This window comes from Rattus norvegicus, chromosome 19 (assembly GCF_021556685.1).
Source record: "Rattus norvegicus strain SHRSP/BbbUtx chromosome 19, alternate assembly SHRSP_T2T, whole genome shotgun sequence".
Lineage (NCBI taxonomy): Eukaryota > Metazoa > Chordata > Mammalia > Rodentia > Muridae > Rattus > Rattus norvegicus.
The window spans coordinates 54,068,635-54,085,374 of NC_141552.1; the positions used below are offsets into that span (position 1 = coordinate 54,068,635).

General features: G+C 46.0%; 1 protein-coding gene across 4 annotated transcripts in view; it reads right to left on the reverse strand.

Moving 5' to 3' along the window:
- Nucleotides 1–4,128: 4,128 nt before the first annotated feature.
- Nucleotides 4,129–16,740, reverse strand: part of Ddx19b (DEAD-box helicase 19B) — a 30,632-nt gene continuing 18,020 nt past the window's right edge. For all 4 annotated transcript variants that reach the window (XM_087595174.1, XM_087595171.1, XM_087595173.1 and 1 more), the window contains 6 exon segments: nt 15,573–15,687; nt 13,044–13,221; nt 12,483–12,720; nt 9,987–10,149; nt 9,440–9,631; nt 4,129–9,088 (listed from right to left, as the gene is read on the reverse strand). In XM_087595174.1, coding sequence (XP_087451300.1) covers nt 9,027–9,088; nt 9,440–9,631; nt 9,987–10,149; nt 12,483–12,720; nt 13,044–13,221; nt 15,573–15,687 — 948 coding nt within the window. In that variant the 3' untranslated portion in view covers nt 4,129–9,026.

Here is a 16,740-nt window from a genome sequence, read left to right on the forward strand (position 1 = left end):
TGTACTTGGGAGGTGTAGGGAGGGAGAGAGTGCAAGGCCAGTCTCTGCTATGAGACCTAGTCTCAAAACACATGTATTTCCAGTCTAGCTATCCACTGTCTTCTGTCTTGAAATTTCACTACAAAGCATACCTGTTCTAGTACCAAGAACATGGTTCTTTCTTCAGTGTGTCTGCTGGGACATAATTCTTAGAGAAGACATGGTATCCGGGAACAATTAAGGAGTTCAAGTTTTGGGTTGGGGATTTAGCTCAGTGGTAGAGCGCTTGCCTAGGAAGCACAAAGCCCTGGGTTCGGTCCCCAGCTCCGAAAAAAAAGAACCAAAAAAAAAAAAAAAAAAAGAAAGGAGTTCAAGTTTTGAGTTGTCGTGGGTTTGCAAGACATTTAGGGTTTGGTTTGATTTGGTTTTGATTTTTCAAGAAAGGTTTTCTCCGTGTAGCCTTCACTTGCACTCAAACTCACTCTGTAAACCAGGCTGGCCTTGAACTCAGAGATTCACCTGCCTCTCCCTCCAGAGTGCTGGGAATAAGAGCAGGCACCATTGCCAGCTGTAAGGGTCCCTGATTTGCTGAAGAATGACACCCCCCCCAACCCAAACAGTATGTAAACCCAAAAAGTGTTTTATTCTGTAGAAGTCCAGATGCTGGGGTCTCGCCATTAACAAGATGGAGAGACACCCAAGTGAGCTTGCAGGCCTGATTTAGCACATTAGGGAATTCTGGGTTAGGTGACCTCTATGTCAATCTGTTGGTTCATCTCCGGACATTCCATTACTGAAGTGTGAGTGCTGGAAACTTGCTGAGGAGGTCTGGAAAATTTTGGCTGAGGAAGTAGCTGAGGAAGTCTGGAAACTGCTGCTGACCCGTTGTCCTTGCATCAGGCTAGGTGGTGGGGCAGCTTCTGAGACCTGGACTTGCCAGGAATTGCCCAGTTCTTGGAAATAGTTAGGCCCAGTCTCCTTAACTGCCAGTTTGAAGCTTGTCATGGAATCAGCCTGGCCTCCTTACACCCAGCTGGCTGGCTGGCTTGCTTCCTTCTTTCCTTCTTTCCTCCCTCCCTCCCACCCTCCCTCCCTCCCACCCTCCCTCCCTCCCTCCCTCCCTCCCTCCCTCCCTTCCTCCCTCCCTCCCTTCCTTCCTTCCTTCCTTCCTTCCTTCCTTCCTTCCTTCCTTCCAGTCTGGAATTCTCAATGTAGAACAGGATAGCCTCAGACTTTCCGAAATTCTGCTGCTTCTGCCTCCCAAGTGCTGGGATTACAGGTACGCACCACCACTCCTGCGTTTAATGAGTTAAAAAAAAACAAATAGTTCTTTCATACCATCTGCATCCACTATGAGGTTGATTTCTGGTGGTTTAGGCTGAAGCCCCAAATGGAACAATGAAGCCACTCAGTTATTGTTGGAAACAGCTCTGGGCTATTCCTTACCTTCTGCTAGTACATTCATTCCTAACCCACAGCTAGGCTGTACACCCCAAAAGGAGCATAACTACAATGACTCCTTTTTCCACACCAAAGGCCAAAGAGAACGCACTTTCTGATATTTCCTACCAAACAGACAACACTGAGACAAGTTCTGACTCAGCTGCACACGGTAACATGACTTAACATCTATACTCCATTTTAGCCAGGAGGCCTAAAAGTGGTAGTAAGTTAAAAAAAAATTTAAAAAAAAAAACTTCATTCTAAACTGAGCATGGTCAAATATGCCTTTAATCCCAGCACTGGAGAGGCAGAGGTAAGCAGATTTCTGAGGCCAGCCTCATCTACAGGGTCAATTTCAGGCTACACAAAGAAACCTATCTACAAAACGAAACAAGTAACAAACAAACAAACAATTTTACACAGAATATTCGAAACATTTATTCTCAGTATCCTTATGTCATCTCCATTCCCCAGTTGAGGCCAGTTGAGGCTGGTTGAGGAAACTGGAATTCTAGAAGTTAATTTTAACATCAGTAAACCTAACCAACTGGCAAATCTGACCTTTGATTTCAGGGCAATTTAGTTCTACAGCACAAACCCAAAACCTGGGAGAGGCAGCAGCTGGCTTTCTTCACACTTAACCAACTCAACAAGCCTGCAACTTTGACCCTTGCTGGCATCTGATTGGCCAAAGCCAAATCAGTGAACCCAATTACTGGAGGACAATGTCCTTTTCTGGACACTTAACCTGCTCCTGGGTGTCTGGAACTGTCAATTTCTCATGTGTGAGGATTTTGTTTTCATCCCGGAGTCCCACATTCACCATTGGATCCCCTGCAGTATGCCCATGGTGGGCACAAGAACTGTTAGGGAGGGAGCAAATCGGTCAGCGAATTTTCTGCTCCTTTACACTCCAGGTGCCTCTATATAGAGTAAGAAACAGGATGGCGAGGGCCAACGAAATGCTATAAAGATTCAGAAAAAAAACAAGGGATAATATCAGGTGCTAGAGTAACTGTGTGGCTTTTCAAATTTTTATTATATAAAAGAAGCCAAGCGCAGTGGCGCACACCTCTCTCACTTGAGAGGCAGAGGCAGACAGAAGCCTGGTCTACAGGCCAGTAAAGGCTACATAGAGGCCTTGGCTAAAAAAAAGAAAAAAAAAAGGTATAAAGGGCTGGAGATGCAGCTGAATCATCATGTGGGAAGAAGCTTGGGTTTGATTCCCAGCACTAAATTAATTGTATGAGAAAATGACCGTGAAGCATTTTCTCAAGGATAAACATTTGAAGACATATTAACAGGGGACAGTTCTTTGCAACCCCTGCTGTTGCTATGTCCAGAATTCAGTAGTAAAGACATACTTCCAGGGGCTGGAGCTATGGCTCAGCGGTTAAGAGCAATGTCTGCTCTTCCAGAGGTCCTGAGTTCAAATCCCAGCAACCACATGGTGGCTCACAACCATCTGTAATGGGATCTGATGCACTCTTCTGGCAGATTTACATAAGATAGCACACTCAATATACGTAAATCTCTAAAAAGCAGTTCTAAAATAGCATGAGACAAACATATTAAGAGTGTGGGGCCTGGATCCAGAAAGTCTAGGCCTCTTACTATTGGGGTGTTGTAGGACACTTCGTATAGCCTCTCTGTGCGTGTTTCCCTATTTGTGAAACAGACCATAACACATATTTGCTGTGAAACAGAGTGAGTTCATTTACAGTAGACCACCTACGTCTGCCTACTGAAACCTAGGATTAAAGCCATGTATTGCCACATCTGACAAGCCATTGTTTTGAGACTTGTGACACAGCAATGGATGACTGACCCAAAGGACTTAGTGTTTTTATTGGGTCAGGGTCAGGGAGCAAGACCCATGTTGAATTCCAGGTTTGTAACTTGAGCAAAGGTAACTGTTATGCCATTTTGTTAGGTCAAGTTGGAGGAGAAACTCAAGAGCAGCATTCGGGGTTTGGGTTGGTAGTGTTTGCTGGGCTCCTTGTTGCTGATAACACGACTAGAAAATACCCCAGCTACAAGCCTACCCCAAAATTCGTCAGGTCTTAGGATAGATTTTGGGGGTTTCCAGCAAACAGAGCCATAGGATGAACAAAGTTACCTATGGCAGACAAGAGAAAATGCCCAAGAACTAAGGTCAGTAAAGACCTAGAAGCTGGCGTGTGCCAACTGTAAACATTAGAACGACACTCGTCCCTTTAGGAAGTAGTTAGTACTGCTGAGGAACCTGAGTAGAATCCTCCATCACTCTGGGGATCACGTGTCCCCTGCTGGCCTTCACAGACACTGTATGTGGTGCTTTTTGAAGCTTTGTCCCCCAGAGATTCATGTTTGAATCCTTGGCCTCAGCTATTAAGTACGGAGGAAGTGTGTCACTGTGTAGGTGGATTTTAAGCCTCTTCTGCTCAGGCTCCACCCGTGTGGCTGAGACCCTCCTCCTGGCTGCCTGCAGAAGACAGTCTTCTGGCTGCCTTCAGATCAAGACATAGAACTCTGAGCTCCCCAGCACCAAGTCTGCCTGCATGCGCCCATGCTTCCCACCATGACAGTAATGGACTGAACCTTTGAAACTATGAGCCAGACCCAGTGAAATGATTTGTGTATAAGAGTTGCTGTGGTCATGGTGTCTCTTCACAGCAGTGGAAACCATAAGACCCAGCACAAAGTTAATGCAAACAAAACACCATACACAATTTTAAAAATATATTTATTTAAAAAGATGAGCAAGTCTTAAAAAATAAAATTAGTGAGAGGCTAGGCACCAGTGCCCCACTAATGACAACTCCCTGAGGCAGCCAGTGCCCTCTGACCTTTAGGACCTGGATCAGTAATAACCAGAGTCATGCACTAGCCACAGCTTGATAATTTCTACGCATATTCAGCAGCCACTGCTGTCAGATAGCAAAATGAGCTGAACACACACACACATAAAACCAAAACCCAAAAAACCAGGCTTACTTAGCCACATAACCTGACTTGTTCCTTCAAGTGTGACAGGCTTACTTAGCCACATAACCTGACTTGTTCCTTCAAGTGTGACAGGCTTACTTAGCCACATAACCTGACTTGTTCCTTCAAGTGTGAATGGGGAGGGAGGCTTGCCCTCAGGGAATAATTACAACAACCTACACTCAGTAGGCTGCTTTTAGGTTGAAGAACTGGAATGGGGAAAACACATTGAACAACAGTAGTCTTCTAGGGAAACCTATTTCTTCCCTTGGCAAAAGCTAGCCACAATTCTGGGCTCAAAAAGACACAGAAGGTCTGCTCTCTCACCCTTGTCTCTCTCTGCCCATTAACTGTAGCTAAGACAGAGGGGAGACATGGTTCATGGACAGCGGGCATGTCAGGCATCACTGTAAAGCTTGACCTAACCTGATCATGATCTCACGACACAGTCCAGATCTCTGTAGCCCTAGCAGTACTCAAACGTTTCAACCATCAGCCCTGCAAGTGTTAAGATGACATCTGCAGGGCCACCATACCTTCCTCCACCTTCTAGTCATTCCCCACTTCATGACTGAAACTATGACAGAGCAGCCGCCTCCCTGCCCCTTCGGATTCTAAAGCCAAGACAGTCTGGAAGCCAAGACAAGCATGAGTCTGCATCTTCACACGGGGTTTCAAGTTGTTCTGGGAAAGTTCTATCTCAGCTAAGGACAAGAAAAGCGGTGTAAGTGCCTCAGCGTAAGTTTCTTGGGTTAATTTCATGCCCCAGGGTCCTTTATAGAAGACACCTTAACAGCCAGGCAACAGAACACAGGTATTTATTCTCATAGAGAAGCAAAGCCATGTAAACTTGCAAGGAGTCCTCAAGAATCTGGTGTCTCTAATGAGGACCAAGAGAAACAGTCATTACCTGAGTGTGGGCAAAGGAGGCAGGCAGTCCAGTTCCCCCCTCCAACAACAGAAAGCCAGTTTTGCTACACTGATTTCAGAATTCCTCATCCTGCTGCTAATGCTGATGTTGACGTCTCCGCCTCCACGCCCGCATGCTCACCTGTCCTCAGACTGCCCAGCCCTGGCTAGTCTGTCACAGCAGGACACTGGACTATGATGCAGCCAAAATTTAGTCACCAGGTCTTGATGGCTCCTGCCTAGAATCCCAGCACTCAGGAGGCTGAGGTAGAATTGCTTTGATTTCCAGGCCAGCCTGTGTTGAACACTGAGACCCTATCCCAAACAAAAACTAAAACAGCTGCAGCATTTTATCCTGTGACCCTGACTTTTCTCTCCCACTCATGGCCACCTGAGCTCTGTTTTCCCAGAATCTCTCTTCCACCCTTGTCAACTTGACTCAGTGTACAGAGCTAAGGCTGGCCTATTTCTAAGTAACCCAGGCTGGCTTTGAACTCAGCAATTCTGCCTCAGCCTCCAGGTGGAATGCCCTGAGCCAGCTTCTTGGAGCCTAGGTTAGCTCTGAACTCCTGAACTTCCTGCTTTCAGATCACAAATGCCAGGATTATGGGCATGAAGCACCATGCTCAGACTATTTTTTGTTTTGTTTTGTTTTTTGAGACAGGACCTATGTAGCCTAGGCTTACTTTAAACTCCAATCCCTCTAGCCTCAGCTTTGCTAATGCTGGGATTTACAGATACGGACTATCATGCTTGCTAATGCTGGGCCTGACTGGTATATACCATCACTCCTGGAAGATGCATCCATAGACTGACTTTATAGGCAGTGACCAAAATCATCCTGTTTTACTAAAGTGGGGTGAGGTGTGTGTGTGAGTTCCTCTGGCGAGTGAACAGAATCCTGGTCTGTAGAGAGCCCCTAGTTGCTCGTGCTAGAACAGTACCAACTAAAAGACTGATACTAGCCTGAGGCAATGTCAACTACTTAATACACCAACAACCACAAAATGCTGCTTCCTTCTTACAATCATTCCTGTCTTAGTAACATGAATAATTCATAATTAACACCAGGAAAAACTGTATCTTGCAGGATGTGGAAGTGCACACCTTTAATCCCAGCACTCAGGAGTCAGAGGCAGGTGGATCCTGGAGTTCAAAGCCAGCCTGGTCTACTACAGAGCAAATTCCAGGGCAGCAAGGGATACACAGAGAAACCCTGTCTCAAAAAATCCAAACAGGGGCTGGGGATTTAGCTCAGTGGTAGAGCGCTTGCCTAGGAAGCGCAAGGCCCTGGGTTCGGTCCCCAGCTCCGAAAAAAAAGAACCAAAAAAAAAAAAAATCCAAACAAACAAAAACCCTAAACTCCCAAAAGACTATGTCTCAACAATTGATCAGATCTTATGCAACCAACCAATAAATGATACTCTGAGAACAAAATACCTCAGTCTGGCATGATAGTACACACCTATAATTCTAACACTCAAGAAACTGAGGCAGGAATTTAAGTTTGAGGTCAAAGAGTAAAAATCCATTAAGATCTGTTTGTGGATAATGAATGTTACAAAACTTTTCATTAGACAAAAAATTCCTTTCCCTGAGCTTCTTTCTCTCCTTTCCCTGAGCTCCTGTCTCTGAGGGCTCGGTTTATCATTTCCTAGATACATAACTTTATTGACATCAGTCTAATCCCTGGTACCAAGGCTCTGCAAGCTCAATACATTCTGAAGGCTCCTAACAGTACTAACCTCGCCCTGGGGGACAGGTGGTGGCAGGAGTGAGTGTGGGCTGTGAAGGAATATGGTCCACATGACACAAGTGACTTCCAGAGCCATCCACAATGTAGGCCTCACCTTTTTAAAAGGTGGATAGTCTTTTGGGAGTCTTTCCAATTAGTTTTTAACCTTAAACCAATGAATCCCCACAGACACCATGAAACCCATCCAGTTGATTCTTGGAGGAGCAGGACTCTAGGTTAGGAGGCCGATCTACATTTCCACCAGAAGCCACTGGAGAGGCTGCTGCTCTCCTTCCCCATTCTCCTTCTCAGACTCAGGGAAGAGTCTCACACTTCTCCAACTACAGTCCTTGTTTTCAGTTATCTCAAGTTTGGTCCACAGTATTTTAAGAGAAAAAGTTTATTCTCTCCTTTTAAGACTCCTAAGATAGATCAAAGTTGGCCAAAAGCACACAGAGAATTCTATTCAAATACCCACTGGAGAAAGTAGAGAACTGGCAGGCTGTTGGTTTCTCTGTGACACTGAGCGGTAGCCCCAGGCGGTAGCCATGGCACTCTCCTTTCCCAGGTGACAGAGCTGGCCTTAAGATACATGAACACAGATAAGAAGATCTAGGATCAATACCTCTCATCACAAAATTCTTCTACCATGGCTGGGAATAATGGTTAAGTGTAACGTGCTTACATTACAGACCACAGGGCTCTGGCTTTGAGTCCCAGCAAACACATACATGCAACAAAACAAAACAGGCGCTAGAGAGAGGACTCACCCCATGAGAGGATGCCTCTCGATCTTTCCGTTTGCGTCACTCAGGGTATCTATGACCTAACTGTGACAAATTCTGTTCCTATTGTTTGCTTTACTATTCTACTGACAGGTGCTAAGGGAGGAAGGAGCAAACGCATGGCGATTACTCTGTCTTGGACAGACAAATGGTTGTGGTCCATCTGCCCTTCATCTCACTCACTTGTATTCATTCCAGGCACTGTGAACACAGACCATGAGAATCCCTGCAGACTCACAATGCTCAATGTCTGTAATCACCCCTAGCCCTGATAGGACTAGTCTTTGGGAACCACCGACAAAGCAAGGATTTTTGGCAACTGCTCAGATCAAGACTGCTTGCCCATCAGAAACTTGAAGCTATAGTACTCACTTAAAATCCAGATCTCAGGTACCCTTTTATTTGCCTGGGACAACTAACACTCAAAGTGATGTTACAGATGTAAAAACAATGGTTCAAGTCCCCATGAACTAGGTGTAAGCCAAGGTACCACTAATCCTCTGACAACTGCCCCACAGGTCTTGCTGAAGTATGAGCCGAGAACTCACAATACCAGATTTGCACAGCACATGACTGCTGCCTGCTGGAAAGAACATCACATTCCTGAGGCACAAAGCTCAATAGAGAGACAGGGGGACCCAAAGGCATTTGGTCCAGCATACAAGTCGTTTCCTAGAAAGAGTGTCAGCGGGGTCTGGCACCATCCATCCAGCTCAGCCACTGCACACCAGGTCCTACACAGCAGTCCACAGGACAACTACCTCGTGCTACCCTCCTGACACATCCTTCTCCTACCTGGGGACTCTGCCTTTCTTGTACTACTGTGTGGCTACTTGCACACGCCTGGCCTGAACACTCCAAGTCATACTCAGCTAAGTTCTGTCATAAGGAATCCTTGGGGTATTGTCTAGATTAGTGTAAAGATGGGGAAGTTCTGTCCAAAAAAAAAAAAAAAAAGACGGGACTTGTAAAAGGTAAATTTCTGTGTATTCATTCATGCCTAATCTTCCAAAGTTGTGTAAACAAATTTTCTACCATCCCTCATCATTTGCACAAATTTCTGTCAAGTCCAAACGTAATTCCGAATGAGGTAGGTAGTCTCTACTCAGACCTTGGTCTTTGAGGTGCCTGTCAAGGCCTATGCCATAAAAGCACTGGAGTCCCAGGCAGGGAGTGCTGAGGGTGGCGCCAGCCCATGGAGAAGCTTCTCAGTTGGCTATTTTCTCGATCTCGTCCAAGTCATCTGTGTCCAATCTTTCTATCTTCTTATCTGAGGGAAAGAGAAAGGATTGGAAGACCACCGTGAACTACCGTGGAGATGTGACAGAAGTCACCTAGGACAGCAGGGAAGTCTGGGGAGGCACCTCCCTGTGGGACAGTGATGCTTCCTCTAGGCACAGGGCAGGCTTCCTGAGCCTGAGCAGACAGCACCAGGGCTCTGGTCACTGACACCAACATCCCAGGAGTCAGCTTCTCCCAGCCTGGTCCCAGGGCACTGATACTCCAGTCCCCGAGCCCTCAATATGCAGGGACAGAGCCCGCCTCAGGGACTGAGGAAACATCCACTCTTCCACACCCCCCTCTGAAAAGGGGATCCGGCAGAGCCCACTCAGGGACTCACTGAAATGCTCCTGGATTCTGTTGAGGATATTCATGCTGTGCTTGCTGTCAACCATGTTTACTGCCAGGCCCCTCTTGCCAAAGCGGCCTGTGCGCCCAATGCGGTGCAGGTAGGTCTCATTGTCTGGGTTCCCGTCCTTGTCCACAGGAAGGTCAAAATTGATGACCACAGACACTTGTTCAACATCAATACCTGTACAAAGGGAGGCAGGCAGGAGACAAGGGGAGGGAGGTACCATCAGCCACACATACCCAGTGGCACTGGAGACATGGCTGGGACAGGTCACATGTGGCCACTGAAGAGCACACACTAAAGAGGGCTGTAGCCGAGGCCGAAGGACACAACTCTACGAGTCAGGGAGCATCTGGAAACCTTCCCACCACAGCCAGACTGCTGGCTTCCCTTCCACCCAAAGGAATCAATCAGCCCCTCCTAGGAAGGAACGGCCCCCAACCCTCCGACCTCCAGGAGACCATGAGCACAGGAACTTTTCTTGCTCACAGGCCTGGGCCCCCCTGCCTGGTGAACGGGGCCAGTCTCTGCTCACCACGGGCACACACGTTGGTGGTCACCAGAACCTTCTCTTTGCCTTCTCTGAAGCGCTCGATCACAGCAGCCCTCTGCTCCACCATCATCTCTCCACTCAGCAGGGCCACCTGGTGGCCCTCTTTGGAGAGCTCTGCCGCCAGCCAGCTAGCTGTTTTGCGGGTCTGGAGTGAAAAGAATTGTTTTTAATGAAGAGACCTGTAAAACAAAAACAAAAACAGAAACAAAGATATCCACAAAATGGTGGCTGTTGCCATTATGAAATGTGAAGACTCTAATGAATTCAGCAGGCTGTCCAGGCTTAACGTTTCTCACATGGGGGTGAAGGGTGGGCTGGAACATCAGGACCAAGAGGATGGGCATAACTGCAGTAAAACAGCGTCTCCTGGACATGACAGGACTACTGCAGTCATGACCTCTGAGTAGCTGTAGCTGCCTGAACAAGGCCTATACAAGATCAAGCTAGTCAACATTCTGGAATGTTGGAAGCAGGTTTACAGGAATTCAATTCCCAGCAACCACTTGGTAGCTCACAACCATCTGTAATGGGATCTGATGCCCTCTTCTGAAGACAGCTACAGTGCACTCATATACACAAAAAAAAAAATAAATTAATTAAAAAAAATGTTTGGGCTAGAGAGAGATGGCTCAGAGGTTAAGAGCACTGACTGCTCTTCCAGAGGTCCTGAGTTCAAATCCCAGCAAACACATGGTGGCTCACAACCATCTGTAATGAGATCTGATGCCCTCTTCTGGTGTGTCTGAAGACAGCTACAGTGTGCTCATAGACACAAAATAAGTAAATAAATTTTAAAAAAGCTTGAAAAAGTACAGCATGTCTGGGAAACGGCTCAGGGTATGTAAAGAGCCTATTAGTACAATCCTGACATCTTGAGCTCAGATCCCTGGAGCCCATGTAAGAGTCTGATGCATGTGCTTACAGGCTAGTGAGCTTGAAGTACACAGTGTAGCAGCAAACCACAGGAAAGACCCTGCCTCAGCGACAGAGTACGAGATGAAGAACCCATTCTAGGAGACACTGCCCTGACCACCTCACAGTGCTGTTCCCAGGCCTGCATAGACATACCATTTATTTGTTAGACAAGGTCTCACTGTGTATCCATGGCTGGCCTTGAACTCACAGATATCTACCTGCCTCTGCCTCTTGCTGTGATTAAAGGTGTATAACACCATGCCTGGCTTTATGTTTTATTTTCTTAAATTAATTTATGTAGTGTTTGTTCGGGAGGGTAACATGAATGTGCTGAGTTTATGAGGAGATCAAATAATAACTTCAGGATTAATTCTCACATCCCACCATGGGTACCAGGAATTGAACTCAGTGGGCTGGAGAGATGGCTCAGTGGTTAAGAGCACTGGCTGCTCTTCCAGAGGTCCTGAGTTCAATTCCCAGCAACCACATGGTGGCTCACATCATCTGGGATCCGATGATCCAATGTCCTCTTCTGGTGTGTCTGACAGCTACGGTGTACTAATATAAAAATAAATAAATCTTTAAAAAAAAAAAGGCACTGAACTCAGGTAGTGATGCTTGGCAGCAAGCGCCTTTACCCAGAGTCATCTCACTAGCCTAAATGAACAGCTTACTTTTTTAAATTTTATATTCATTTATTGGTATGGGTGTATATGTGTGTACATGTTCATGGCATGGTGTACACAGACAACAAATAGGTTATAGGAATTAAACTCAGGTCATCCATGGAATTCCATGCACACACACATTTATCACACAATAATAATAGTAATAATAATAGTAGTAATAATAATTTTAAAAATATTTTATCAGAAAAAAAGAACTGTACCCAGGGCTGGAGAGGTGGCTCAGCAGTTGAGAGCACCCAGTGTTGAGTTCTCAGCACCTATACCGGGGGCCCACACCCGCGTGTAATTCCAGCTCCTTGGGCTCTAATACCTCTCCTGCTTTTCATATATACACAGAGAGGCACATACATATAAATAAAGATAAAATACAAATATTTAAATGTGTAAAGTGGGCATAATTGTGCATGTTTTCATTCTACCACGAGGCAAAGGAAGAGAGGGTGAGAGGGATAGAGACAGAGCAGAAGAATTTCTATGATTTCAAGGACAGCGAGGGAAAGAGTGAAACCCTATCTCAAATACAGAAAAAAATTATTGGTGGATTTTCAATTTTTTGTTCTACTTTGATTTTGTGGTGCTGACTATGGGATTGGAAGAACCATGCCTGCTACTCAAACCTGCCAGCACTAAGCTTCAGCTTGGCATTGGGCAATTTCTTTTTTAAAGGAATCTCTAAGCATAATCAACCAAACCGACTTTAAACTCAAAATCCCAAGGAGACTATTGTCTGGACAGTGGATGTAGATGGTGGTTTCCCTTCACCAGTGTACAGAGGGGGATCTAGTCCTCCTCTGCTGGGTGGCAGAGATGGGGACTCATTAACCTACAAACAGCAGGGAAGGGTAGTGCGTCGAGCAGACCTTGGACTACTCACATGGCAGAAGATCATGGCTTGGGCGATGGTGATGGCCCCGTACAAGTTGCACAGGGCCTGGAACTTCTCCTCTCTGTTATTGCAAAGGACATAATACTGTTTGATGGTGTCCAACGTCTCCTCTTCACGCTTCAGCTTGATGATGTTGGGGTCTGGGACCACCTTCTGGGCAAACTTCCACACTGAGTCTTCAAAGGTGGCAGAGAAAAGCAGCATCTGGCAGTTTCTGGGCAGCATCCTGCAAGGGGAGGCCCAGGCGCTTGGCAAGACTCCAAGGTTTTACAACCAGAAGGAGCACAAGCTCAGCCTCCCCGTTCTGGATGGGTCATGGCCCCAGCAGGCTGAGGTGGGGAGAGAGCATCCTGGGGAAGGAGGAGCACACCCAGCACGGCACTGGGGCTGAGTGAGGGGCCCAGGTCTCTCTTCTCGACCCATGCTGGAAGCATGGTGACAGCAGCTGTGGAAATGGCCCACAGCACCAATGTAGCTGCACAGAGCAGAGCAAAGAACCCAAAGATGCAGGAGGAGCTCTGGCAAGTTCCCCTTGGCTCTAGTTCCTACCTCTGGATGCGGATGCTCTGGTCTTGGTGGCCCTGAGTCGCTATCATCACATCAGCCTCGTCCAGAACAAACACCTTGATCTTCTTGGGGTCAATGAACTTCAGTTTGGAGCACCAGTCCAGGACGGTCCCAGGGGTACCGATGACAATCTGCTCACCGACCTTCTGACCTCTTTCCACTGTGTAAAAGAGAAGTTTTCTTCAGGCATTCCAAATGCAAGGCCAGCTCTCCATTGTGAAATATTTTGAAGATAGTTTGTATTTAATACTAATGATTTTGTTAATATTTTAGGAAAAATTTAGGATGCTACCATAATATCTAATGGGCACATAGTTAATCAAATTACGATTAATTAGTTTTAAAATTGTATTATTTTTGGTTTTGTTTGTTTTTCCAGACAGGGTTTCTCCATGTAGCTATGGCTATCTTGGAATTTTCTCTGTAGACTAGGCTGACTTCGAACTCAGAGATCTGCCTACCTCCGCCTTCCAAGTGCTGGAATTAAACTAACACGTACCACCACCTCTTGGTGAATTGCTGAAATTATATATTAAAGATGTAACAAGGGGTTGGGGATTTAGCTCAGTGGTAGAGCGCTTGCCTAGCAACCGCAAGGCCCTGGGTTCGGTCCCCAGCTCCAAAAAAAAGAAAAAAGAAAAAAAAAAGATGTAACAAAAATAATGATAAAAATAATTTTAAGGGGTTGGGGATTTAGCTCAGCGGTAGAGCGCTTGCCTAGCAGGGCCCTGGGTTTGGTCCCCAGCTCCGAAAAAAAAAAATTTTTTTAAAAAGGAGTCAGATGGGCTGGAGAGATGGCCCAGCAGTTACGAGAACTGACTACTCTTCCAGAGAATCAAGGTTTAATTCCAAGCACCCACAGGCAGCTCATAACTGTCTATAACTCCAGATCCGATACCCTCACACAGCTATACACATAGGCAAAACACTAACGCACATAAAATAAAAATAAATTATAAAAAAAATAGCCAGAAATGTGGGATATCTATACCCAGAGCACACAGAAGGCTGAAGCAGGATTGTGAGGGCAAGACCAACCTAGAATTCAGCAAACAAAGAAAATTTTAGGTACAAATGGGCAATAGTAGAGTCGATGTTAGTTTTCTAGGGAACTGTTAGTGTATTTGGTTGAAACAAGGGCATTAGGAGTGTATAATGTCCCTATGAGGTGCCCACTAAAAGATTAAGAACAGATGAATTTCAGTAAGACAATTTATTTATTTATTTTTTTTTTTTTATGTATACAATGTTCTGCCCGCACTCCAGAAGAGGGCATCAGATCTCATTACAGATGGTTGAGCCACCATGTGGTTGCTGGGAATTGAACTCAGGACCTGTGGAAGAGCAGTCAGTGCTCTTAATCGCTGAGTCATTTCCCCCTGCCCAACAGTTTACTTTTAAACACTTAACGACAACACACAAACGTATCAATAAAGAAAGCGTGGCTGGGGGCTGGAGAGATGGCTCAGAGGTTAAGGACACTGTCTACTCTTCTAAAGGTCCTGAGTTCAATTCCCAGCAACCACATGGTGGGTCACAACCATCTGTAATGAGATCTGGTGCCTCTGCAGGCAGAATGCTGTATACATAATAAATCTTAAAAAAAAAAAAAAAAAGAAAGCGTGGCTGTGGGGTGGCGGAGGCACTAGCGGGGGCTGCAGCAAAGCGTTTGCTGTGTTGTCTCACACCATTTTGCTGCTCCAGCCCACTAAGAGGCCAGAAGGAGTCTGAGAATGAATGCATGGAGGGAGTAAAATGTATGACTGAAGAGCATCTGAAGAGAATGAATCCCGACGGCCCTTCCCTCACAGTGATATCAGTCAGTTTGACTTTATTGACGACCTGGTAGATCTCAGCTGTCTTCTTTACCGAGCTGACACAGACTCCCCAGCCGTAGAACAAAGACTGGATCGAAGGGAAGACCCATGTGCCTCTCCACTGCCAGCCCGACAGGCTGGGCAGTACTTGAGGTGGAAGCAGTAGGGACTGGGGTGGGCTTGCTCGGGTGCACACAGCGTGCTGTGGTGAACCTTTCATACAATAGTGACCTGTCTCCACCGTGTTAAGCCTGAGCCACGATGGAGTGTCTGATGTGAACCGTGAATGGTCTCCTCACTCTGAAGCCACCGTTACCCCTTTGCTCCTTTACTTTCGTTTTATTATTTAAACATTTTTATGATAATTCAGACAGAAAGCATTTTTGCCACTTAAGGTTAGCTCCAGTCCTTGAAACTCTCCGAGTCTGCTTTATAGCAGTGAACACACTAACCCTTCGTGGGACGTGGGGTAGGGACAAGGTTAGTTACGTCCTCTGGGAAAGTCTTAAGTGGAAAATAAAAAATGTTCTGTAAAAAAAAAAAAAAAAGAAAAGAAAATGTGGCAGATGTTAAGTTCTGAACCGGATGGGTAGGATTCATGCATTCACTGAACTGTTCTAACTTTAACTGTTGAAATTCTTCAGACATAAAATGAGTGGTTATTTATGATCTAGGCCCCCATACTTCTACTCACATTTATTGCCTCGAACAGCATAAGCTAACTTCAGTTCAGGGTAAAACTTGCCCATCTGCTCAATCACTTTTCCTGTTTGAAGAGCCAGCTCATAGGTTGGAGAGAGGCAGAGACACTAGAGGAAAAACAGAGTCCAGAATGAGAGCTCTTAACGACTGTGTGGCCAAGGGCCATCCCCCTAATACCCTGCTCATCCATCTGAGGTCAAAGAAAAAGAAATATAGTATACAGAACTTCCCTTTATAAAAAATGTTTTTTTGCATTCATATTTTGCCTTCATCTATGTCTGTGTGAAGGTGTCAGATCCCCTGGAACTGGAGCCACAGACACTGAAGACAGAGAAGAGCTGCCAGGTGGTTGCTGGGAATTGAATCCCAGTCTTTTGGAAAAGCAGCCAGTGTTTTAACTGCTGAGCCATCTCTCCAACACACCGTATCACTTGTAAACTGCAGAGTCAAACACTAGAATCACTAGAGGTCAGACTATAAAGACATTGAAAGAGGGAGTGTCAGCCAGGCACTGTAAAACACCTTCAATCCTAGCACTCAGGAGGCAAAGGCAGGCTGACCCCTTGAATTCAATGCCAGATTGTTCTACATAGGAGTTCTAGGACAGCTAGGGCTACATAATAAGAACCAGTCTCAAGGAAGGAAGGAAGGAAGGAAGGGAGGGAGGGAGGGAGGGAGGGAGGGAGGAAGGAAGGAAGGAAGGAAGGAAGGAAGGAAGGAAGGAAGGAAGGAAGGAGCGAGCAGAGCAGTAGCTGGCCCTGGAGCACACAAACCTCCCTGGGAGTGACTGCACTAGCTACATGTCGCTCTCTTTCTGGGACAGCAGCTGCAACTTCAGGAAGGAAAGTCCAGAGGTTTGGGTGGCCAGGGTCCACCATGCTGAGTCAGTAAACTGTAAAGTATAAAGTATCTGCACACACTGCCCTTGCAGTCAGGAAGCAGGGAAGGCAAGAGCCAGTGGCTTCCCTCCACACAGCACCCAACACTAATCAGTCTGGGATGATGCCATGTACATTCAAGGTTGGTTTCCTTTCCTCAGTTAAACTCAACCGGAAACACCATACAGACCGGCCCAGAGGTATACAGACCTCGCAGGGGATTTTAACTCTCATTATGTTCATGATCAAGATTCTCAAACTCCAGTTGAGGAATAAGGGTTG